We start from the raw sequence: 25,048 nt of genomic DNA, 5'->3' as shown, positions 1-25,048 counted from the left end.
CAGGCATGACTTGCCCTTGGTGAATCCATGTTCCTGTTCACCTTTCTCTCCTCCAAGGGCTTCAAAATGGATTCCCTGAGCACCTGCTCCATGATTTTGCCGGGGACTGAAGTGAGGCTGACCGGTCTGTAGTTCATCAGACACATCACTTCCCTTTTTAAAATATGGGCACTATATTTGCCTTTTTCCAATCATCCAGGACCTCCCCCGATTGCCATGAATTTTCAAAGGTAATGGCCAATGGCTCTGCAGTCACATCAACCAACTCCCTCAGCACCCTTGAATGCATTAGATCTGGACCCATGGACTTGTGCACGTCCAGCTTTTCTAAATAGTCCTTAACCTGTTCTTTCACCACTGAGGGCTGCTCACCTCCTCCCCATACTGTGCTGCCCAGTGCAGCAGGCTGGGAGCTGACCTTGTCTGTGAAGACCGAGGCAAAAAAAAAAAATTGAGTATTTCAGCTTTTTCCACATCCTCTGTCACTAGGTTGCCTCCCCCATTCAGTAAGGGGCCCACACTTTCCCTGACCTCCTTCTTGTTGCTAACATACCTGTAGAAACCCTTCTTGTTACCCTTCACGTCCCTTGCTAGCTGCAACTCCCAGTTGTGCCTTGGCCTTCCTGATTACACCCCTGCATGCTCTAGCAATATTTTTATACTGCTCCCTAGTCACCTGTCCAAATTTCCACTTCTTGTAAGCTTCCTTTTTGAGTTAAAGCTCACCGAAGAGTTCACTGTTAAGCCAAGCTGGTCGCCTGCCATATTTGCTATTCTTTCTGCACATCAGAATGGTTTGTTCCCTGTGTCCTCAATAAGGCTTCTTTAAAATAAAGCCAGCTCTCCTGGCCTCCTTGCCCCCTCATGTTATTCTCACAGGGGATCCTGCCCAACAGTTCCGTAAGGGAGTCAAAGTCTGCTTTTCTGAAGTCCAGGGTCCGTATTTTGCTACTCTCCTTTCTTCCTTTTGTCAGGATCCTGAACTCTGACCATCTCATGGTCACTGCTGCCTAAGTTGCCACCCACTTCTACTTCCCCTACCAATTCTTCCCTGGTTGGTTATAAAAATCCATGGAGGGCTGGGAAGTGTGGGGAGTGAAACAACACTTTTAGCCTGAGCTACTATTGCCAGCAACTGACTCCAAGACAACACTTCAGTTTAGCTAAATATAAACCTACTCTGCATTAAAGCATTGTTATCTAGTGTTGTCTTGTCAGGACTCCTGGAGTCTATCATTGACTCTGCTACTGACTTGCTGTACATCCTTGGGAAAGTCATTTAATGCCCTACAGACCACTCGTCTCATATTTTACCTCTTTCTGTTTCTTAAATAACCTGAGATCCTTGGATGAAAGGGGCTGTACAAGTCCAAGACATTATTTTACTGTCATCTGTTATATCACTTACAGCAGCTGCACCTTTTGGGGAGTAAAGTCTCCCTGAAAGGCCCAACCCCTGTATACGTTGCTCACTAATTTTACCATCTATTAGCTTCTGACTGAGAGTGCCTTCATATCAACAGATGAAATGCACCTGCATCAAAAGACATATTATTTTGAATTATGGTACATAGCAACAAGGTTTTCTTTGATTTTGGGTGTGATATACTTCATACAACCAACACTACGAATGGTAGAAATTGTCCACTTTCTGGACAGGTGTGATTTAGTGTTTAAGATCTTCAGATTAACATTGCTGTGCAAGTCCAAAGTAATAGTCTTACAAAACTGATGCTGTCAAAAAATTACAGATCTGACAAAGTCTATGACTGGAATCAGTAGATATGATATACTGTACTATATACACTGGCAGAACTGAGCACTGAATCATTAATATGACATGATGTGTGAACAATAAACATTATAAGGGCAACAATGGACACACAAAAAAGTTCCAAAGCTTACGGAATGGAGAGAGAAACAGGAATCAGAATTTTGACTTCTTGACATAGTCAACACACTGAACTCTGATCTTTAAGAGACACCAGGGACTAGAAACCAACAGAACTTAAATTGGCTACAAATCTTCTGTTTTCTCATGACATTGGAGAGAAAACATAGGGGACAGTTTCTCTCAGACACATGGGAATTATAGCTGTGTCACTGCCTTCTACAGAGAATTCTGCCTTTTCCTTACAGTCACTCTGTCATTGTCACCCTGTAACCTTTCCTTACTTTCTCCCAGTGTACCAGAATCATTGCTGGCCAATATACTTCACTGATCTGCCCAAAACCAAGAAAAGGGGGGAAAGCCTCATGCAGAGCGCTATAAAAGGAAATTTAATTTGTGTTACATTGTGTCTCCTCTACTATGCTAGTCTAAATAGAAGTGCCATTTTCACTTTGGATGATTCTTCACTGGCTCTGTTTCCACTGGCTAAATTCAGCATATTTCCAACTGGTATTGCTCTCCAGGAAAAAAATGCACATCCATACCTTGATTGGATTTAGTGCTGCAGGACTAGTCCAGCTCCAAGAAATAAGGATGAGAGTCCTCAAATGAAAATATTTGCTTTATAAATTGAGGATAATTCAATTGTAATGGCAAATTCAGCCTTCTCAGTTCTGGCATTGTGAAATACAGCCCACTGCATAACTAATGCTATTTTTTCAAAGTTTAATATTCACCTACAGCTTTGCAAGAGAAATGAGAGAAGATATACAACTACACAAAACAGAACCTGGATAGACTTTTTCATACACACACACAAAAAGGATCTACAGTCAAAACTTTGAATGGGAAATTTCACTGCAAGTGAAGCTTTTGCAGACACTGAAAAAAACAAATCTACATCATATTGACTTCCTTGAAGAAACGCAGCTGATCGGCTGCATTCCCATATTTGACTTCCACTGGTCTCTGAAAAATATAAACTTCACGCTAAAACCCTATGAAAACAGTCAACATGCTAGAGAGACAACAGTCTGCTCATAGCTGGTAAAAGGGGGAAAAAAATCCCAGGCTGTCATTATTTCCTTGCTGTGACCTTCATGCTCCACTGGATTTCTGAAGATACTAAAATCTTGGCAGGAAAGTGCACAGTCTGTGGGAACCAGGCACTATTCTCCAGGCTCGCTGCTAAGAATTAGGCCCAGTCAAGTCTTTTTTTTTTTGGCCCTGTGCTATACATGTAAGATAATGCAGTGAAATGCTAGTTTCATGCTGGAAATTATTCAGACCTTGTGCTCCAGGGCATAAACTGACTGGCAGCAGAGGTCAGGAAGAGATTTTTTTCTACTTGTTTATCACACTGCAGAACTGGTCAGGGCATTATGCTTTTTTCTTTGCCTTCTTTGGAAGCATCAGGTGTTAATGCTGCTTACAACTTAGGTGAGGTTTTGTAACACAAACAAGGAACCCCAAGGTGCTTTCTTACACTAATCACAGGCCTACACACTCACTGGACTCTTTACTCATTACGTGTAAAGCCCACTGGAATGTGTTCCCAGTGCCGCAGAAAGAAGCAGAGACTTTTGACTTTTTCTGACTTTTCCCTCAGCTTCAAGTGAGCACCATTTCTGGAAGAGCTGGCAAAAGTGATTCCTATCACAATGAATTAGTGATTCCTATCACATGCTACAGCATGTGAAAAAAGGGATCTATATTCATGACTGGGTAGTCTCTAATAGTTAGAACAGGAGACTGAAAGTCAGAACTTTTGGCTTCTATCCCCACAGCTAACTAAATTTCTGACCCTGGACAAGGCATGTATCTTCTGGATGGCTGAGTTAACCTAGCTATAAAATAGGTATAAACAACACCTGCCTATTATGAGATGTTATAAGGCTCAATTAAGGACTGTAAACCACTTGAGAACAACAAATACAGTGCCTCAAATTAAGGTCCTAAAGAAGTGCAATTTGCCCTTGATAAATTAGTACAAACCCTGCTGCTGATTAAACGTAGTTGGGTAAAATTGCTCACACTGAAAAGGAGGCCCAGCTCTTACAGACGTCCATACGGAGTTCGAAGATGAAAACACTATGTAACTACTCGGTATAATCACTGATGAAGCTTGCTCGCTCAAACTCAAAACAATCCCATGGACAAGTATCTTTTGAGGCCAATTCACTACTTCTGCTGCCCTAGAAAGAGACAATAGTACCAGCTCTGCTTCCCAGTCAGAATCTAAGTGGTACAAGTTGCAGATTATATCTAAAGTGCAAGGCCCAGGATAAACAGTAAGAGGGTCTCACCCTTTGTGTTGAACAATTACACTTTGAAGCAAGAAATCAAAAGTTCCACATTGGACAAGCATCAGACTGATTTTTCATCTCAGGGTGAGAGGGTGGGAGGACTAAGCTGCTAACTCATAGAATCACAGAATATCAGGGTTGGAAGGGACCTCAGGAGGTCATCTAAGTCCAACCCCCTGCTCAAAGCAGGACCAATCCCCAACTAAATCATCCCACCCAGAGCTTTCTCAAGCCTGACCTTAAAAACCTCAAAGGAAGGAGATTCCACCACCTCCCTAGGGAACCCATTCCAGTGCTTCACCACCCTCCTAGTGAAAAAGGTATTCCTAATATCCAACCAAAACTTCCCCCACTGCAACTTGAGACCATTACTCCTCATTCTGTCACCTGCTACCACTGAGAACAGTCTAGAGCCATCCTCTTTGGAACCCCCTTTCAGGTAGTTGAAAGCAGCTATCAAATCCCCCCTCAATCTTCTCTTCCGCACACTAAACAATCCCAGTTCCCTCAGCCTCTCCTCAGAAATCATGTGTTCCAGTCCCCTAATAATTTTGGTTGCCTTCCGCTGGACGCTTTCCAATTTTTCCACATCCTTCTTATAGTGTGGGGCCCAAAACTGGACACAGTACTCCAGATGAGGCCTCACCAATGTCGAATAGAGGGGAACGATCACATCCCTCGATCTGCTGCCAATGCCCCTACTTATACATCCCAAAATGCCACTGGTCTTCTTGGCAACAAGGGCACACTGTTGACTCATATCCAGCTTCTCGTCCACTGTAACCCCTCGGTCCTTTTCTGCAGAACTACTGCCTAGCCATTCGGTCCCTAGTCTGTAGCGGTGCATGGGATTCTTCCGTCCTAAGTGCAGGTCTCTGCCCTTGCCCTTGTTGAACCTCATCAGATTTCTTTTGGCCCAATCCTCTAACTTGCCTAGGTCACTCTGTATTCTATCCCTACCCTCCAGCGTATCTACCACTCCTCCCAGTTTAGTGTCATCTGCAAACTTGCTGAGGGTGCAATCCACACCATCCTCCAGATCATTAATGAAGATATTGAACAAAAACGGTACCAGGCCCTTGGGGCACTCCGCTTGATACCGGCTGCCAACTAGACATGGAACCATTGATCACTACCTGTTGAGCCCAACGATCTAGCCAGCTTTCTGTCCACCTTATCGTCCAGCACATACTTCTTTAACTTGCTGGCAAGAATACTGTGGGAGACCGTGTCAAAAGCTTTGCTAAAGTCAAGGAATAATATGTTCACTGCTTTCCGCTCATCCACAGAGCCAGTTATCTCGTAATAGAAGGCGATTAGATTAGTCAGGCATGACTTGCCCTTGGCGAATCCATGCTGACTCTTCCTGATCACTTTCCTCTCCTCTAAGTGCTTCAGAATTGATTCCTTGAGGACCTGCTCCTTGATTTTTCCACGGACTGAGGTGAGGCTGACTGCCCTGTAGTTCCCCGGATCCTCCTTCTTCCCTTTTTTAAAGATGGGCACTATGTTAGCCTTTTTCCAGTCGTCCGGGACCTCCCACGATCACCATGAGAACTCCCATCTGGGCAAACCATGAGTGCTGTTAATCACAGGTCTTCTTCACCTGCAGGCGCTGACAAATTGCATCCGATGGATGAGCCTTTTATTAAACCACAGAGGGTTTCAAAGCAATATTACATTTCGCAAAGCTCTCAAGCTGGTAAAAAACAGTGCATATGGTCCTTGTTATTTCTTTATGTACAGCACTAGTTGCTTTACATACACACAGCAAGACACATCCCTTCCCAGAGAGATTACAGAGCACACAACTCTGGATACTGGCTCAATGGAGAAGCTGAAATGTTGTCACTTCTGTGAATTTCAGTTTTTTTACACTCTTTGCTGATCTTGTGGGTCATGACTTAGATAAAAAGGTAACTGAGTGACAAATGTTATTTCAAAAAGATGGCACAGCCCCAGTGGGAGAATCCCTCTGTCTCTGGAGAAGAAGAAAGGCCTTATACAATTAGGCTCCTTTTAATCTTCTAGGTTTTGTGCAGAGCGTAACAGAAAGCACAACAGCTACATTAAAAACCCATGATTATTGCCCTTTTGTAAAATTTCTGTCAGGCCTTCCCAAGCTCAGAAAAGGGACCACAAAACAAAATTGCTCTGGTCCCGCTTCCAAAACACGATCAAATGGGGAGATAACTACTCAGCTTACAAGTTTGTGAGAAAGGAGATGGCTGGATGTTCTCATCCTCATCTGGACCAACAGCACAACCCACATAAAAGGAACAAAAAAGCCTGCTGATCAGATTGCCGTGACAGAAGCTAACGAGAGACATGCATATTTTCAAGCTAAACTACAGCTTGAGGGATCTATATTATTACTTATCGACTAATATTGTCAGGGTTCCCAGGCTGGCCTCAAAGCTTCCTGCAAAGTGCCCCAAGCATAGTGTTTTTCATCTAATCATAAGGCCTTTATATTTGTCCCAGACAAACGGATTGCTCCGTGCCATGTTCACTCTGCGTAAATCAGAGCTTGCACATGATGAGCTTCACAGCCATGAGGTTTGTTACCTTAACCGCACAAAGATGGAAACATTTGCTGAAACTGCTGTACCATTTCAGCTTCTAACTTGGTGGTTTCCTCTCACCCCCAGTGGTTTCAAAAAGGCTGGAGCAAGTCGCTTTGAAACTGAAAGGGCAAAGAACATTAGATATCAGATCTCCAGACAATAAAATATAGCAGCTAACTCACATCCTGCAGGACTTAGGCCGAGGTCATAAGTTAAACAGGACACCAGTAAAGATAAAGTGATTTGCTTATTGGGGATCAGCGCATTCAATGAAGAGAAAGAAACAAGCTAGTAGAACTTATAGATAGTTACACAATAAACAGGGGGAGGTTCAGATGAAGAAACTGCAGTGGGGGTCAGAGATGTGATTTTCTTTTCTGCACGTTTGATTTTGGAAGGGGGTAATATTTGGTTTGTGATACAGTAGTGCCTACAAGCCCCAACTGAGATCAGGTCCCTATTTGTTAGGTGCTGTACAAACATATTGCGGGAAACAGTCCTGGCCCTGAACCGCTTCCAAGCTGAATAGATGCAACAGACAAAGGGTGGGAAAGGAAACAGAGGCCCAAACAGGGGAAGTGACTTGCCCAAAGTGACCCAGTAGCTCAGTGGTAGAATCAGGAACAGAATCCAGGTCTCTTGAGTCCCATGTAGTTATTTATCCACTGGACAATACTGCCCTCCAAGCAGGTAGCGGGAGAATTCTTTCCACGTTCAATGGAAGAGTGACATTTCACACCAGACATTCAAACACCAGCTTACACGCACTTTGCCATTCCAGTTTGAAGCTTGAACTTTGTATCCAAGGAGAACAAACCCAGCACATCTGGAGATGGACAGGCCCTCCTGGCTGAGAATGTGTCTGTAGGCTTCAGGCCAGAAAGATTTTACAGCCAAGTTATAAACCCTTACAGACTGTGCTCTTATATAGCAAGAGCAAGCTTTTATCTATCTGTCTGCTCTTTGAATCACAGTGACAAGCATTTGCAGTACAAAGGTTACCAGGGCTCTGAAGCTGACTCCTTCCATTGCATATCTCCTCAGTTCACCACCACTGACACTGCGACACTGCCTGTAAGATACTGCACAGAGCAGTATTACTCCCAGTGGAAAGTTTCCTGCTCCCCTCTCCTGAATTTAGCTCCACTATCACAATGGGTTTTCTATGGCAAAAATCTGTTTAGCCAGTAAAAGGAAATGATAGTCCTGTGTACCTCAGTCCTATTGCAAAAGATCATTAAATAAACAAACTTATCACTGTATAGTCAGAAATGTAAATGAAACTATCTGCAGCTGCTTCACTAGAGTTCATGTGAGATTTTACTGATAGAGATTTCATAAAACCACAGGAGGCAGAGAAGAAAGATCTAGTAAGTCATCAGTCTCTGCCAGTACAGGTTTGTTCCCTACAGTATCTTTAGTGTTGTAATCAATCTACTTTTAAATGTCCAAGCAGTGGAGTTTCTCTGCTTCCCTTCAGAGATCATTCCATGTCTAGCAGATAATAATCTAACCGATCAAGGTGCTCGGGATGCTGTACAACAAGATGATGTTGGTGAAAGGCAAAAATGGGTATGGGGTCTCAAACTTTAAAATTAATTTAGAATGTCCTGGATTTCAGCTATATGTACCTGTGTAGACAGACAGACAGACAGACACACACAATGGTCTGCTGAGGCATAATTTTACAACCTAAGCTTCATAAAGTCTTCCAACCAACCTGGTTTGGTAACTGACCTTAAAAAATCCCAGGGCAGTCCCTAAGAACTTCTCTAGGTCCTTCAAGATGAGCAAAGGCACCAGTATATGGATTGTATGATCTAAAATCCATCTTCTAAACTCTGCTCTGTGAGACAGGGAATCAGGCAGGATGACACATTGCTTCCTGACAGGTTTCAGAGTAGCGGCCGTGTTAGTCTGTATCCGCAAAAAGAACAGGAGGACTTGTGGCACCTTAGAGACTAACAAATTTATTTGAGCATAAGCTTTCATGGGCTACAGCCCACTTCATCAGATGCACAGAATGGAACATATAGTAAAAAGATATATATACATACAGAGAACATGTCAGATCTGACATCAGGAATCATAACATTCAAAAACCAGTAGGAGAACACTTCAACCTCTCTGGTCACTCAGTAACAGACTTAAAGGTGGCAATTTTCCAACAGAAAAGCTTTGAAAACAGACTCAAATGAGAAACTGCTGAACTGGAATTAATTTGCAAACTAGATACCATTAACTTGGGCTTGAACAGAGACTGGGAGTGGCTGGGTCATTACACAAATTGAACCTATTTCCCTATGTTAAGCATCCTCACATCTTCTTGTCAACTGTCTGAAATGGGCCATCTTGATTATCACTACAAAATAATTTTTTTTCTCCTGCTGATAATAGCTCACTTTATTTACTTAGCCGCTAAGAATTGGTATGGCAACTTCCACCTTTTCATGTTCTCTGTATGTATATATATCTTCTTACTATATATTACATTCTATGCATCTGATGAAGTGGGCTGTAGCCCACGAAAGCTTATGCTCAAATAAATGTGTTAGTCTCTAAAGTGCCACTGTTCACATTGCTTCCTGCAACACACAGAAAATGCTTATCTATGATTGACTATCACAGCTGATAATGAACCTCCAGCTCTCTGGCAGTGGAATAGAACTTTCTTCAGCCAAGGGCCTGTAGTTGAGAGACCATTAAGCTCAGCTCCATGAAGACAAGGAATGATGGTGATGCAGGTCAAACATCCACATTGCCCAGCTGACCCTGCTGAATAAATATTATACAGTGCTTGGGCTTTCCCATTTGTTCCCTTGAAATCTCTGCACTAGCTTTTGTCAGATTGCCAATGGGACTTCTGTGATATGAAGAGAGTTGAAAGCTCCTGATTGCCTTTGCAGAAGTGACAGCTCTCATGCCAAGGGAGCACCAGAGTGAGCTCATATTCAAAGGCCATGGTCCTTAAGCCAGTCAAGACAAAGGGCCTGTCTACACTACCTGCTGGATCGGCGGGCAGCGATCGATCCAGTGGGGGTCGATTTAGCGCGTCTAGTGGAGACGCGATAAATTGACTGCTGAGTGCTCTCCCCTTGACTCCGGTACTCCACCAGAACAAGGAGCGCAAGCGGAGGCGTCGGGAGAGCGTCAGCTGTCAACTTACCGCAGTGAAGACATCGCGGTAAGTATATCTAAATACATCGACTTCAGCTATGCTATTCACGTAGCTGAAGTTGCGTATCTTAGATCGACCCCTTTGGGTAGTGTAGACAAGCCCAAAGTCAGAGTACATACTGTGGAGGGGATGGGGGGATGGCTTATGGTGGTTTAAGGTCTAGTCTGTCCTTCATTCATCCTGAGTAAACATAATTAACTCCATTAAGTTTCTTGTCGGAAGTGCAGTGGGGCCTTTTAGACAAGATCTTAAAAACTAAGTTTTGCATACTCTGTGTTCATATTGAAGATCCCAAGGAACAGTATGGTTTTGCCTGGCCCCTCCCTTTTTTTTTTTTGGTTAAAAATGCCCCACCAACACGGTTGTACAGCATGATCTGCACTGGTAGCCTGATTTCCAGAGGTCCTGGGCACCCAATACTCCCACTGGAATGAGGCAATAGCTAGTGAGGAAGTAATTCCTATAGCAAAGAGTTGTAAGGGGTTTGGGTTCCCTGTGAGAGGAAAGATACTGTACACAAAACAAGTTGTTAGTGCAACCTCGGAGACATCTGAATCTTCTTGGTTCTGGATGCAAGTCAGCACTGAAATGCCACATCCTTACAATGTGGTTAAATTTAATATAAGATATAGACGAGATCAACAGGGTGGATTAGACAGCCCCAAAAGCGGGTTGAGAAGCAATAGGACTTTAGCCAATAGCTACTTGTAACATCCAACAAACAGAGAAGATTTTGAGCTAAAATTACACAACTACAGCAACTACTTGTAGACATATCAACGTATAACAAGACACTGCAACAATATTTAGGCAGCCGCTTACATGAGAATACTGCACCGCATACTTGAGTCCTTACCTGCACATCACTATACTACAACCTTTAGTCCTATCTCTCTATTTTATATATATATTTACCTGTGTGCTTCGCTCTAAATATCTTTTCAAAAATACAAACCAATTTGCCACAAAAACAGGGCCTGTCCCCTAGCATGTGTGAATAAATACAGCTCTTTTACCATCATAATACACAGGTACAGATTTTTTCTGGAAGGAGGAGGGTACGTAACTGGATTTTGCTAGGCATTGCTTTATACAGCATAAATAACGATGATTGAAGATTTCAGAGTAACAGCCGTGTTAGTCTGTATTCGCAAAAAGAAAAGGAGGACTTGTGGCACCTTAGAGACTAACCAATTTATTTGAGCATGAGCTTTCGTGAGCTACAGCTCACTTCAGCTGTAGCTCACGAAAGCTCATGCTCAAATAAATTGGTTAGTCTCTAAGGTGCCACAAGTCCTCCTTTTCTTTTTGATGATTGAAGAGCAGCACAGATTACAGAACTGCGATGTTAAGCAGTTCTAACACCTGTATCATAAACTGGGGTATAGCTGTAGTCACGTGGGCCCAGGATATTAGAGAGACAAGGTGGGTGAGGTAAGATCATTTATTGGACCAACTTCTGCAGTGAAACACAAGCTTTCGAGCCACACAGTGCTCTTCTACAGCTCTGGGAAAGGTAGAATCATAGAATCATAGAATATCAGGGTTGGAAGGGACCTCAGGAGGTCATCCAGTCCAACCCCCTGCTCAAAAGCAGGACCCATCCCCAATTAAATCATCCCAGCGAGGGCTTTGTCAAGTCTGACCTTAAAAACTTCTAAGGAAGGAGATTCCACCACCTCTCTAGGCAACGCATTCCAGTGTTTCACCACCCTCCTAGTGAAAAAGTTTTTCCTAATATCCAACCTAAACCTCCCCCACTGCAACTTGAGACCATTACTCCTTGTCCTGTCCTCTTCCACCACTGAGAATAGTGTAGAACCATCCTCTCTGGAACCTCCTCTCAGGTAGTTAAAAGCAGCTATCAAATCCACCCTCATTCTTCTCTTCCGCAGACTAAACAATCCCAGATCCCTCAGCCTCTCCTCAGAAGTCATGTGTTCTAGACCCCTAATCATTTTTGTTGCCCTTCGCTGGACTCTCTCCAATTTATCCACATCCTTCTTGTAGTGTGGGGCCCAAAACTGGACACAGTACTCCAGATGAGGCCTCACCAATGTCGAATAGAGGGGAATGATCACATCCCTCGATCTGCTCGCTATGCCCCTACTTATACATTCCAAAATGCCATTGGCCTTCTTGGCAACAAGGGCACACTGCTGACTCATATCCAGCTTCTCATCCACTGTCACCCCTAGGTCCTTTTCCGCAGAACTGCTGCCGAGCCATTCGGTCCCTAGTCTGTAGCGGTGCATTGGATTCTTCTGTCCTAAGTGCAGGACCCTGCACTTATCCTTATTGAACCTCATCAGATTTCTTTTGGCCCAATCCTCCAATTTGTCTAGGTCCTTCTGTATCCTATCCCTCCCCTCCAGCATATCTACCACTCCTCCCAGTTTAGTATCATCCGCAAATTTGCTGAGAGTGCAATCTACACCATCCTCCAGATCATTTATGAAGATATTGAACAAAACCGGCCCCAGGACCGACCCCTGGGGCACTCCACTTGACACCGGCTGCCAACTAGACATGGAGCCATTGATCACTACCCGTTGAGCCCGACAATCTAGCCAGCTTTCTACCCACCTTATAGTGCATTCATCCAGCCCATACTTCCTTAACTTGCTGACAAGAATACTGTGGGAGACCGTGTCAAAAGCTTTGCTAAAGTCAAGAAACAATACATCCACTGCTTTCCCTTCATCCACAGAACCAGTAATCTCATCATAAAAGGCAATTAGATTAGTCAGGCATGACCTTCCCTTGGTGAATCCATGCTGGCTGTTCCTGATCACTTTCCTCTCATGCAAGTGCTTCAGGATTGATTCCTTGAGGACATGCTCCATGATTTTTCCAGGGACTGAGGTGAGGCTGACTGGCCTGTAGTTCCCAGGATCCTCCTTCTTCCCTTTTTTAAAGATGGGCACTACATTAGCCTTTTTCCAGTCATCCGGGACTTCCCCCGTTCGCCACGAGTTTTCAAAGATAATGGCCAATGGCTCTGCAATCACAGCCGCCAATTCCTTCAGCACTCTCGGATGCAACTTGTCCGGCCCCATGGACTTGTGCACGTCCAGCTTTTCTAAATAGTCCCTAACCACCTCTATCTCCACAGAGGGCTGGCCATCTCTTCCCCGTTTTGTGATGCCCAGCGCAGCAGTCTGGGAGCTGACCTTGTTAGTGAAGACAGAGGCAAAAAAAGCATTGAGTACATTAGCTTTTTCCACATCCTCTGTCACTAGGTTGCCTCCCTCATTCAGTAAGGGGCCCACACTTTCCTTGGCTTTCTTCTTGTTGCCAACATACCTGAAGAAACCCTTCTTGTTACTCTTGATATCTCTTGCTAGCTGCAGCTCCAGGTGCGATTTGGCCCTCCTGATATCATTCCTACATGCCCGAGCAATATTTTTATACTCTTCCCTGGTCATATGTCCAACCTTCCACTTCTTGTAAGCTTCTTTTTTATGTTTAAGATCCGCTAGGATTTCACCATTAAGCCAAGCTGGTCGCCTGCCATAGAATCATAGAATATCAGGGTTGGAAGGGACCCCTGAAGGTCATCTAGTCCAACCCCCTGCTCGAAGCAGGACCAATTCCCAGTTAAATCATCCCAGCCAGGGCTTTGTCAAGCCTGACCTTAAAAACCTCTAAGGAAGGAGATTCTACCACCTCCCTAGGTAACGCATTCCAGTGTTTCACCACCCTCTTAGTGAAAAAGTTTTTCCTAATATCCAATCTAAACCTCCCCCACTGCAACTTGAATATTTACTATTCTTTCGACTCATCGGGATGGTTTGTCCCTGTAACCTCAACAGGGATTCCTTGAAATACAGCCAGCTCTCCTGGACTCCTTTCCCCTTCATGTTAGTCCCCCAGGGGATCCTGGCCATCCGTTCCCTGAGGGAGTCGAAGTCTGCTTTCCTGAAGTCCAGGGTCCATATCCTGCTGCTTACCTTTCTTCCCTGCGTCAGGATCCTGAACTCAACCAACTCATGGTCACTGCCTCCCAGATTCCCATCCACTTTTGCTTCCCCCACTAATTCTACCCGGTTTGTGAGCAGCAGGTCAAGGAAAGCGCCCCCCCTAGTTGGCTCCTCTAGCACTTGCGCCAGGAAATTGTCCCCTACGCTTTCCAAAAACTTCCTGGATTGTCTATGCACTGCTGTATTGCTCTCCCAGCAGATATCAGGAAAATTAAAGTCACCCATGAGAATCAGGGCATGCGATCTAGTAGCTTCCGTGAGCTGCCGGAAGAAAGCCTCATCTACCTCATCCCCCTGGTCCGGTGGTCTATAGCAGACTCCCACCACTACATCACTCTTGTTGCACACACTTCTAAACTTAATCCAGAGACACTCAGGTTTTTCTACAGTTTCGTAGCGGAGCTCTGAGCAGTCATACTGCTCCCTTACATACAGTGCTACTCCCCCACCTTTTCTGCCCTGCCTGTCCTTCCTGAACAGTTTATAACCATCCATGACAGTACTCCAGTCATGTGAGTTATCCCACCAAGTCTCTGTTATTCCAATCACGTCATAGTTCCTTGACATCACCAGGACCTCCAGTTCTCCCTGCTTGTTTCCAAGGCTTTGTGCATTTGTATAGAAGCACTTGAGATAACCTGTTGATCGCCCAACAATTTTGCTCAAGAAAATCCCTGAAAAAGCACAAGAACAAATCCGCACAGACACACCCCTGGAACCCTGACCTGGGGTATTCTATCTGCTACCGAAGATCCATAAACCTGGAAATCCTGGATGCCCCATCATCTCAGGCATTGGCACCCTGACAGCAGGATTGTCTGGCTATGTAGACTCCCTCCTCAGGCTCACACTACCAGCTATCTTCGAGACATCATTGACTTCCTGAGGAAACTACAATCCATCGGTGATCTTCCTGAAAACACCATCCTGGCCACAATGGACGTAGAAGCCCTCTGACCAACATTCCACACAAAGATGGTCTACAAGCCATCAAGAACAGTATCCCCAATAATGTCACGGCAAACCTGGTGGCTGAACTTTGTGACTTTGTCCTCACCCACAACTATTTCAGCTTTGGGGACAATTTATACCTTCAAGTCAGTGGCACTGCTATGGGTACCCACACGGCCCCACAGTATGCCAACATTTTTATGGCTCACTTAGAACAACGCTTCCTCAGCTCTTGTCCCCTAATGCCCCCCTACATTACTTGAGCTACACTGATGACATCTTCATCATCTGGACCCATGGGAAGGAGGCCCTTGAGGAATTCCACCAGGATTTCAACAATTTCCACCCAAGCATCAACCTCAGCCTGGATTAGTCCACAAAAGAGATTCACCTCCTGGACACTACAGTGCAAATAAGCGATGGTCACATAAACACCACCCAATACCAGAAACCTACTGACTGTTATACTTACCTATATGCCTTCAGCTTTCACCCAGACCACATCACACGACTCATTGTCTACAGCCAAGCTCTACGATACAACCACATTTGCTCCAACCCCTCAGACAGAGACAAACACCTACAAGATCTCTATCAAGCATTCTTACAACTACAATACCCACCTCCTGAAGTGAAGAAACAGATTGACAGAGCCAGAAGGGTACTCAGAAGTTACCTACTACAGGACAGGCCCAACAAAAACAACAACAGAATGCCACTAGCCATCACCTTCAGCCCCCAACTAAAACCTCTCCGACGCATCATCAAGGATCTACAACCTATCCTGAAGGACGACCCATCACTCTCACAGATCTTGGGAGAAAGGCTAGTCCTTGCTTACAGACAGCCCCCCAACCTGAAGCAAATACTCACCAGCAACTACACATCACACAATAAAAACACTAACCCAGGAACCAATCCTTGCAACAAACCCTGGAGCCAACTCTGTCTGCTTATCTACTCAAGGGACACCATCATAGAACCAAACCACATCAGCCATACCATCAGAGGCTCACTCACCTGCACATTTACCAATGTGATATATGCCATCATGTGCAAGCAATGCCCCTCTGCCATGTACACTGGCCAAACCAGACAGACTCTACGCAAAAGAATAAATGGACACAAATCAGACATCAAGAATTGTAACATCCAAAAACCAGTAGGAGAACACTTCAATCGCCCTGGACACTCAACAACAGACTTAAAAGCAGCAATCCTTCAACAAAAAAACTTCAAAAACAGACTTCAACGAGAAAATGCAGAACAGGAATTAATTTGCAAACTGGATACCATTAAATTAGGCTAGAATAAAGACTAGGAGTGGAGGGATCACTACAAAAAGTAATTTTCCCTTTGCTGAGACTCACACCTTCTTGTCAACTGTTGGAAATGGGCAACATCCACCTTGATTGCTTTGGCCTCGTTAGCACTACAAAAGTAACCAACTGTTGAGAATAGGCCACTTCCACCTTAACTGAATTGGCCTCGTTAGCACTGACCCCCCCACTTGGTAAGGCAACTCCCATCTTTTCATGGGCTGCAGTATATATACTGCTTACTGTAATTTTTACTCCATGCATCCAATGCAGTGAGCTGTAGCTCACGAAAGCTTATGCTCAAATAAATTGGTTAGTCTCTAAGGTGCCACAAGTCCTCCTTTTCTTTTTGCAGATACAGACTAACATGGCTGCTACTTTGAAAAAAGAACAAGTACATTATCGGATATCTGAATATATCATTTTGTCCTGATGCAGTATCTGACCCAGACTATGTCCACACCATCTGATCAGCACTGTGATATTCCCATCTTATGGGTGTTACTGAACATCTGGACCACCCGCTTTCTGAGTGACTTACAGACACTGTTTCAACAACTTTTGAAATCAGATATAAGTGGAATTCTAGGAAAGCACACTCTGATGTGCTTTCCCAATATTCATTGCCTTTGGTGCAAAATTTGCAAGCTCCACAGTGCTGGGAAACCCTGGTAGCTATTTACCAGAGTGAATGAAACAGAAGATACTGTTTCTTGGCTCATTTCTTGGCCCACTGTAGACTTGGCTCATTTACCCATAAAGGAATGCTCCCTTTCTAGTTAGTTTTGTATATTTCTTCCCTTCCTCTCTTTAAAACCCTGATAAGATAAGAGATGTTACAAGTCACAAGATGTTACAAGTCACATTACAGTTTTCAAAGGAATCGATTTCAGCATGTTAATGTAATGACTGAAACAGTGAAACTGGAGGAGATCAGAGTATGGAGAAGATTGAGGCCTAACACAATCAAAAATTATTTTTTAAAAAACCCAAACAATCCAAGAGTATCTAATGCCAAACACAACCTAGATCTATCAGCTGGCAACAAAGTAACCAACCTAACAGACCCTGAGACAAAAAAACCTAGCCTTCAAAACCTACAGACCCTTCCCCATCAGTGTAATCAACAGTTATCAAAATGACAGAGCCATATTAACCATGCCTTATAATTAAAACAGCACATGCTAGGTAAAGAAAGGAGGAACAAAGAAGACTATATCCATGAACATTAAGGTTAAAAGAAGATCTGAAACCAGACGCTAACACTCTTCATGTGCATCTGTGCTATTCTAACTTATTCACCAACATTTCTAAAGGATATTAGCACATTCCAAAAGACACACTCCTTTGTGAAACCTTTCCCAAGTCCAGGTGGGAAACCTGGAACCTCAAAGCAAGACCAAAGGATGTGAAACCTGAGTACTACAATGGTGTCAGCTGTGCACAGCTCAAGCAGTAATGCTAATTCAGAAAGGAAGAGTCCTACCTGACAACGGCTGAAGACATCTGCAAGGGATACTTGAACATTGAAGTGCTTCAGAACCTGGAAGGCCTGCTCCTTTGCTTTTTCCGAACAGTCCACAGAGAAACACCTTCCTTCTCCTACCTGGGACTGCAGCTTCAAAAGAAAATCACACACCAAAGAGATGTCAATCAATGCACTCACACTGCTGGGATCTGGGCTCATTTCCATATGGTAGCTTTGGTTTTAATAACAAAGTTTGATGCTATTGTGTTACCTCACTAAATTCAGATCTAGCAAACACAGAAGGTAATTTAACACTTAGCCACCTTTGTAAAGAGCTTGGAGCTTGCTGGAGCAATATAATGTTCAGAATATACCACATGATAGCCAGTTTGAATTCCCCTTTAATTTAGATACACAACTGTAGGGGTGCTCTCTAGGATGGAAATGGGGGATTTTATTTAACCATTGCTCTCATACTGAGGCCAGCTGGAAGATTGTACGCCGGTATGAGAAAAAACAAGCTAAGAAATGAGAAGCTAGCACTTGACAATAGCTTGGCACTGTGACGTTGCACTCTATATGATTTTATAAAAATATGCTAATGAGTGTGAATATAATGTAACTAGAATATGCTTCATGCAAAAGGTCTCTTGTAAGGTATCATTACAAAGCTTATAATCTACTGAGCATGGTCATCCTATTTGTATAAATGTATCACTCTTGTATCTGAAACTAGAAATATGAAATATAACTCTGAGGTCCTATTGTAGTTATGCAAAGTGTGGGCCATTAATGGTAATCTGGAATCTTAATGGCTCCCATTAACCAGGACAATTACCTGTAGATGGCTCTGTTTTACTGGTAAGTCTTCCTGTGTACCTGTGGGCTGGCAAGTGGGTAATGAAGTTTTACAGTGACTTGTGATCATGTCACCTGAACAGGAATCCATCTTTAACCTGGTGCTTTTCCATTGAGAAGAGGGGTGGGAACCCAGAGGGACAAAGGATTCCCGCCTTACGTAAAAGATATGTAAGTGGGTGGAACAGAACAAAGGGGGCGGCCATCATGAGAAATCCCCTAGCTACCACCTGAGCTGGAACAAGGGCTGTACCATGGGAAAGGATTGTTCCCAGACTAGGAAGGCATCCAGTCTGTGAAAGAAACTTATTGAAACATCTCTGAGGGTAAGATTTTATCTGTAATCAGTTTTATTACTGTACTAGACTTAGACTTGCGTGTTTTATTTTATTTTGCTTGGTAATTCACTTTGTTCTGCCTGTTACTACTTGGAACCACTTAAATCCTACTTTCTGTATTTAATAAAATCACTTTTTACTTATTAATTAACTCAGAGTATGTATTAGGGGCAAATAATGGGGGGCAAACAGCTGTGCATATCTCTCTATCAGTGTTATAGAGGGTGAACAATTTATGAGTTTACCCTGTGTAAGCTTTATAAAGGGTAAAACAGATTTATTTGGGGTTTGGACCCCACTGGGAGTTGAGCATCTGAGTGTTAAAAGACAGGAACACTTCTTAAGTTGCTTTCAGTTAAGTCTGCAGCTTTGGAGCATGTGGCTCAGACCCTGGGTCTGTGCTGGAGCAGACTGGCGTGTCTGGCTCAGCGAGACAGGGTGCTGGAGTCCCAAGCTGGCAAGGAAAGCAGGGGCAGAATTTGTCTTGGCACATCAGGTGGCAGCCCCAAGGGGGTTTCTGTGATCCAACCCGTCACAGACACCACTTCACCTTCCTAAGTTTATCTGCACTGCACCTTTTTACCTCGAGTTAGCTGGTTGCCATTTAGCTTGGGTAGTAACTGTGGCCACTCCCCACACGTGTGTTCCACAGACAGGTTTAGCACAGATGTTTGTATCCTGGAACACACATTTAGGGAACGTCCAGACTAGCCTTCGTAAATGTGTTAACTACTTTGAGATAATTGGTAATCAATTAACTTTAGTAAACAAGCCTAGTGTTTACTAGTGTATAACCCTGCTGTCATTTTGTAACATACACAAGGGACGTACAAGTGCTATGAATCAAATGGCAACAGTCAATTCCCCATACAATACTCTACATCCTAAAGTAGTTATTTTCCTAGTGCAGTTCCCTCCCTCTGCCTCCTACCAATGGGTCTGATCGTGAAGTACCTATGGAGCTAGGAGAAGTGTTAAAAGTAGAGTCAATGGAAGCTCCACTTCTGTTATGACTGCAGCACTGAGCCCTAAATAACCAGACAAGGGCCACGTCTATACAATCACTTATGCCAGCAAAATTTATGTCGCTCAAGGGTGTTAAAAAAAACAGCCCCATACGACTTAAGTTTTGCCGGCGTAAGTGGTGGTATGCATAGCGCTATGTTGGTGGGAGAGCTTCTCTCGCCATCACAGCCACCAGCACTCCCGGAGGTGGTTTCATGATGACAATGGGAGACCGCTCTCCCGTCAGCATAGAGCGGCTCCACGAGAGATCTTACAACAGTGCAGCTGCATCCGTTCAGCTGTAAGCTCATTAGTGTAGATGTGGCCTCAGTATTTAAAGGGTTCTTTCATGCACCCAGCAACAAACTGTATTAACTAGTAAACCCGCAAGGTAGATTCTATGATTACTCCAGCTCCAGGTACAAACAGAAAGTGAAGACAGGTAGGACTTTTTGTATCTGCAGTCTGGAATCTGTAGTCCTCACAATCCCCAGCGGTTTTACTGCTCTAAATGAATTTGTGGGTCACAAGACAGGGCACATGATCTTCTACAATGGGTACTGTATCATTTCAACTACTGAATGCTATAGTTAAACATGCATTAATGGTATTTGGGAGGGTAATTGCATTCTGTTTCATTGAGGGATATGGGCATTTGCTATGGGGCTGAGTGCAGGGGCTGTTCTATTTTTTTTCACACACATAAAGCAATTCAATCTTCCAATTGGGCCTGTGTTTGGCATTTCCAGCCCATCTCCTCCAAGCCTAAAGAAAATCTCCAAAGCATTAGAACAGCAGATAGTGTTGTCAGTACTGATACAGCCAAGAAACAGGAATCTCTTTTTACTCCTTGGTGAAATGGATGGGAAGTGAATTGCATTGAATCATGATGGATAAGCCGCACAGAGCCACTTTGTTCTGGGATGTGTTTGCTTTATTTTACATTTTGAGATGCAGTGTAATTTCTCTCACCTCTGGCTGAATATAAAGTGTAAAAGAAACTTATTCCCATCCCTCTGACATTCAGAGCTAGAACAAGCCTTACAAAATCCTTTATATGTCAATGGCGTTCAGTACAGAAAACAGATGAAAAGTCAGTCCAGATGTTGCTTTCACATTTGCCTTTTCCTCTCCTCCACTTTATGCATCCCACTCCATGAAATGACACTACACAAGAGAAATGCCAGAAACACTTAGCACTTACTGTCTGATATGGGAGTCCAGAAGTTAAAATGACCCTTCCTTCCTGCCTCGCAATCTGTGAATGATGGAAAAGCCATAATTAACACGGGTAAAAAATACCAATGAAAAATACCTCCCAATCAGATCATATTAAAAAACAAACACATTTGGTGACACAGATTCCATGCCATAAAGCCTCCAACATGAATGAAATGAGCCTCACACCCTTGTGAGATAGGGCAGAGCTATGGGGAACAAAGGCACAAAGACTTGTCCAAGCTCACACAGGAAGTCTGTGGCAGAGCTTATCTCATGACTTCCAGACCAATCCTTAACCACAAGACCATCATTCCAGTACAGAGTTTGTTCCGAATGATTGAGGGGTTCCCAAGCCGTACTCTTGATGTTCATGATTTGGTGAGATTCATTTGGAATGCTTTGGTAATGAAACAGGCGAGTGACTCTAGAACCAAGATGCTTCACAAAGATGAAAATGTGCCTGATCTCTGTGTGACAGAGCAGTATCCCCACCTGTAAATGGACTACAGGCTACTGGGGTAGATTTCCCCTCCCCTTAGCTACTGTATATGGATTTACCTTTCACTCCTAACAGAGGCTGCATTCTGAACTAGGAATGGGGTTACTTCTCATCTCTATGCCTTGCCCTGTGTTCTGTTAGAGACCTTACTCTCTCTCTGTGTATCCGACCTCAAGACATTGGGGCCTCTCCTCTGGTTAGGAGTCTGGGAAGCTCCCTCTGGCTCCTATCAACACTAGTCCTTATGCTGGCAAAAGGAAATGCCGAGAGATCAACGCAGTGCAGTCTCTCTACTTTCACCCCAGAATGAGCTGGGCTGTCACTAAGTGTAAACAGGAAAGACAAAGCTTTAGAAATTAAATTGTGTGTTTTTTAAAACCATTTCAACTCTCTCTCAGCTAGAAATTAAATTGTGTGTTTTTTAAAACCACTTCAACTCTCTCTCAGCTACAAACCATGGCATGTTCTTCTTGGGCCCATCCAGTCTAGAGAAACACATTAGAAGAGAGAAATCCCTGAAGTCATAATCTCCCTTTGCAGTTGATTCATCCATGATTCAGCTAGGTACTATTATCATTATTATATCTTGAGGAGCTTGCCCATCACATGGAACATGATAAGGGTGGACTACACAGAGCTTTGTTCCGAACATGTCTTGCCAGGGGCCCTTTTTATTCTTACCTTTGTACAGTTACTAGCTACCACCACTAGGCTGAGAGAGCACTCAAGGCCACCCCCTAACATGCTGGATGGTGCTCTGACACAAACAACAAGCTTACTCTCTTAGTAAGGCACATGTCTCCAGAGGAACTGGGGCCATGGGAGTGAAATCACCAGGTCAGCTCCAACTCACACTCTTTAGTGAGCATTACAAAACAGCACCAGGAAATCCAGAATGTGACTGGCTGATGGTGAATCACTGCTTCAGCTTATGGCACATTAGTGCCTGTCCTGCTGGACCTTTATCGCTCAATTAAATTACAGGGATTTGCCAACAAGGGAAAAGAGATCTCTTAAATTCCTTCAGACCTATGTGTACTTCAAAATAACTCTGAGGATTTCACAGCGGGAACACTCCATTCAGACTTCCTGCTGCTGCGGTTAATTAGTTCAAGCTTGATAAAAGCCCCTTGTCTAAATGGCACTGGAAAGGCAAGGCAAGTCACATAAATAAAAATAAGAAAAGCAATATTTTTTCCTGAAATGTTTGTCGGCTTTTGTAGCAATGCCTGGCTGAAGTGCACAAAGGGCAGAGGAGCCTACCTTAGACGGAAACCAATGGGAAACGTAATTCAAGGAGAAGAGCATGTTCTCTCCTCTTCATAGAGAGAAATAAACAAATGGAACTCTGGTACTAACTGGCCAGGAATCAAGTAAAAGGACAGACACCAAACTCCAGGCTCTAGCAGCAAGCTGGAGTGGGCCAGTGCACAGCACTCTGGACCAGGAGTCAGGGGATATGGCCTGTTCCCAGCTCTCCCAGAAAACAGAGGGGTGACTTTGACTAAGTCACTTCACCTCTCTGGGCCTCAGCTTCACACTCAGGAGAGCAGGGATGATGACACAGACCTGTCTTTGTAAGGCGCTTTGAGCTCTCTGGAGGAAGAACTCTGTATAAGAGCTAGCTACTAGTATTTATTACTTGAAAAGGCACCACATGCCAAAGGGACTATCCTGTTCTGCTGTGGAGCTACTTTCAATGGCATTAGCTATGGAATAAGAATAGCGTTCTTCAATATGAAAGCACAACCTAGGTGCGGTAGGTGTTGTGTAAGCTTCATTGTACAGTGCTGTCTGTGCATCTCAATCCACACCTGCACCCAGTTGCTATGCCAGGCCCTGCAAATGTATCTCATGCTAGCCAGCAACACTCATGAGCCTTAAACAACTATAAATACGCTTTAGTCCTGACCTGCTGTGCGTTTGCTATACCCCTGACCTGCTATATCCCTGCTATTTGAATCCTAGATTTCTCCTAAGCACACATTCCTGAAAATGAGCAACGGCTCCAAATCCCGACAGTAGTTTCATAACACTGGCTTATGAACCAGACCAAAACCACCCAACTCATTTGTACCAAGATCACACAGACATTGGGTTTGGTGTGAATTTAGGGAGCAGTATTTCCCAAACCACAGGAGGGATATTGCTCTACCACTACCATAAGCATTATTCCAAGAGGGCACAGTGCAAACCCAGAGATGCAGGCTTGCATCTTGCTTTTAAGCAACATCTCAGATAAAATCCAAAAGCTGAGACCATCCACTTAGTAATATTCACAGTTGCTTTAGCAACTGGTGCTGGAAAAACAATAGGAAGCAAATGCAAGGCTATTCAAGGGGCCTTGCTTGGCAAATGAGTTGCTAGAGGGATCTTTGCAATGTGAGAACAAGAAAGATGTACGTGTGTGTATGTACGTGTGATTAATGATACAATTGAAATAACTGTAATGGAAAAACAAACCCTGACTTTGCGTGTGCATGTTGTGGGCCCAGGTGACACTGGTGGGTTATTATGATAGCATCTTTCAAACACACCAAGCCCTGGTGATCACTCTTCAAATCTCTCTCCTGTTTCTGGGAGAGCTGGTTGCTGACTTTCTGTGTGCGCAATGTTCAGCATTCGATTTTTATTTAAATCATGATTCTCAGATATAAAGAGGGCAGAGATATCCATTTTTATCTCCGATTATCCAAGCACACATCAAAGCTTCTGCAATGCAGTAACTCTCCAAGGGCTTTTGATAGCGAAAGGATGTTTGCCTGGTCACCATAGAGAGTACAATCTGAAACATCCTGTCCGGAGTATGATAAGGCATCAGAAGAAGAAGAGACGGATGGGGGGGAGGGGTAGATGCGGGATAGCTAGTGTGTTTTAATGACTCATGTAAGTCAGGGATGAGATATTAATTATTTCTCCAGAAGTTAAGGACCGCTCAGGATTCCAGCCAAGCAGACATCTGAAGAAGAAACTTCCTGTACACTAGGCCTGGTCATCACAGCATATTTGATAGCAACAAATTGTGTGGGCTGGATATCTCCATTTCTGTCATAGCAGAAATATGTGTGAAATGAAAAAGTGTTTGTCTCTTTCCTCCTAGCCATAGGGGGTCAGACATAGTGGCTATGGGAGTCCAGATTCAGTGCTAGCCACCTCAGCACATTTTACAGGTACTTTCTTCTTGAATGTTCAAAGCTGACTCATTTCTAGACATCCTGGAGTTGTTTAGCCAGGCTGGGTGTAAGTGTACCCCATGCTAGCAAGCTAGGAAGTTTCCTGATATTTTATCCTGGAAATCTTCACTCACATGCAGCACAGTCCTGCTTTGATTATGTTCCCTCTGGGGTGTCTAAGAAACAAGCCAGACAAATTATTTCCCTTCCTGTGGTTCTATCCCATTATCGACCAAATGCCTTCTGGGCCCCAGTCTTTTGCCCCAGCCGCGATGGCACTGCACCATTATA

The 25,048-nt window shown here is 43.9% G+C and overlaps 1 protein-coding gene across 11 annotated transcripts in view; it reads right to left on the bottom strand.

Moving 5' to 3' along the window:
- The window catches only part of EXD3 (exonuclease 3'-5' domain containing 3), a 556,345-nt gene that overhangs the window by 292,169 nt on the left and 239,128 nt on the right, over positions 1 to 25,048 (bottom strand). For 10 of the 11 annotated variants that reach the window (XM_077836023.1, XM_077836024.1, XM_077836021.1 and 7 more), the window contains 2 exons: positions 21,069 to 21,122; positions 17,682 to 17,813 (listed from right to left, as the gene is read on the bottom strand). In XM_077836023.1, coding sequence (XP_077692149.1) covers positions 17,682 to 17,813; positions 21,069 to 21,122 — 186 coding nt within the window. Of the gene's footprint in view, positions 1 to 6,808; positions 6,884 to 17,681; positions 17,814 to 21,068; positions 21,123 to 25,048 lie in introns of those variants that run through there. The other variant, XM_077836029.1, reaches the window with a different exon arrangement.

Source organism: Eretmochelys imbricata, chromosome 16 (assembly GCF_965152235.1).
Source record: "Eretmochelys imbricata isolate rEreImb1 chromosome 16, rEreImb1.hap1, whole genome shotgun sequence".
Taxonomy (NCBI): Eukaryota; Metazoa; Chordata; order Testudines; family Cheloniidae; genus Eretmochelys; species Eretmochelys imbricata.
This window is presented reverse-complemented; position numbering and strand designations above follow the sequence as displayed.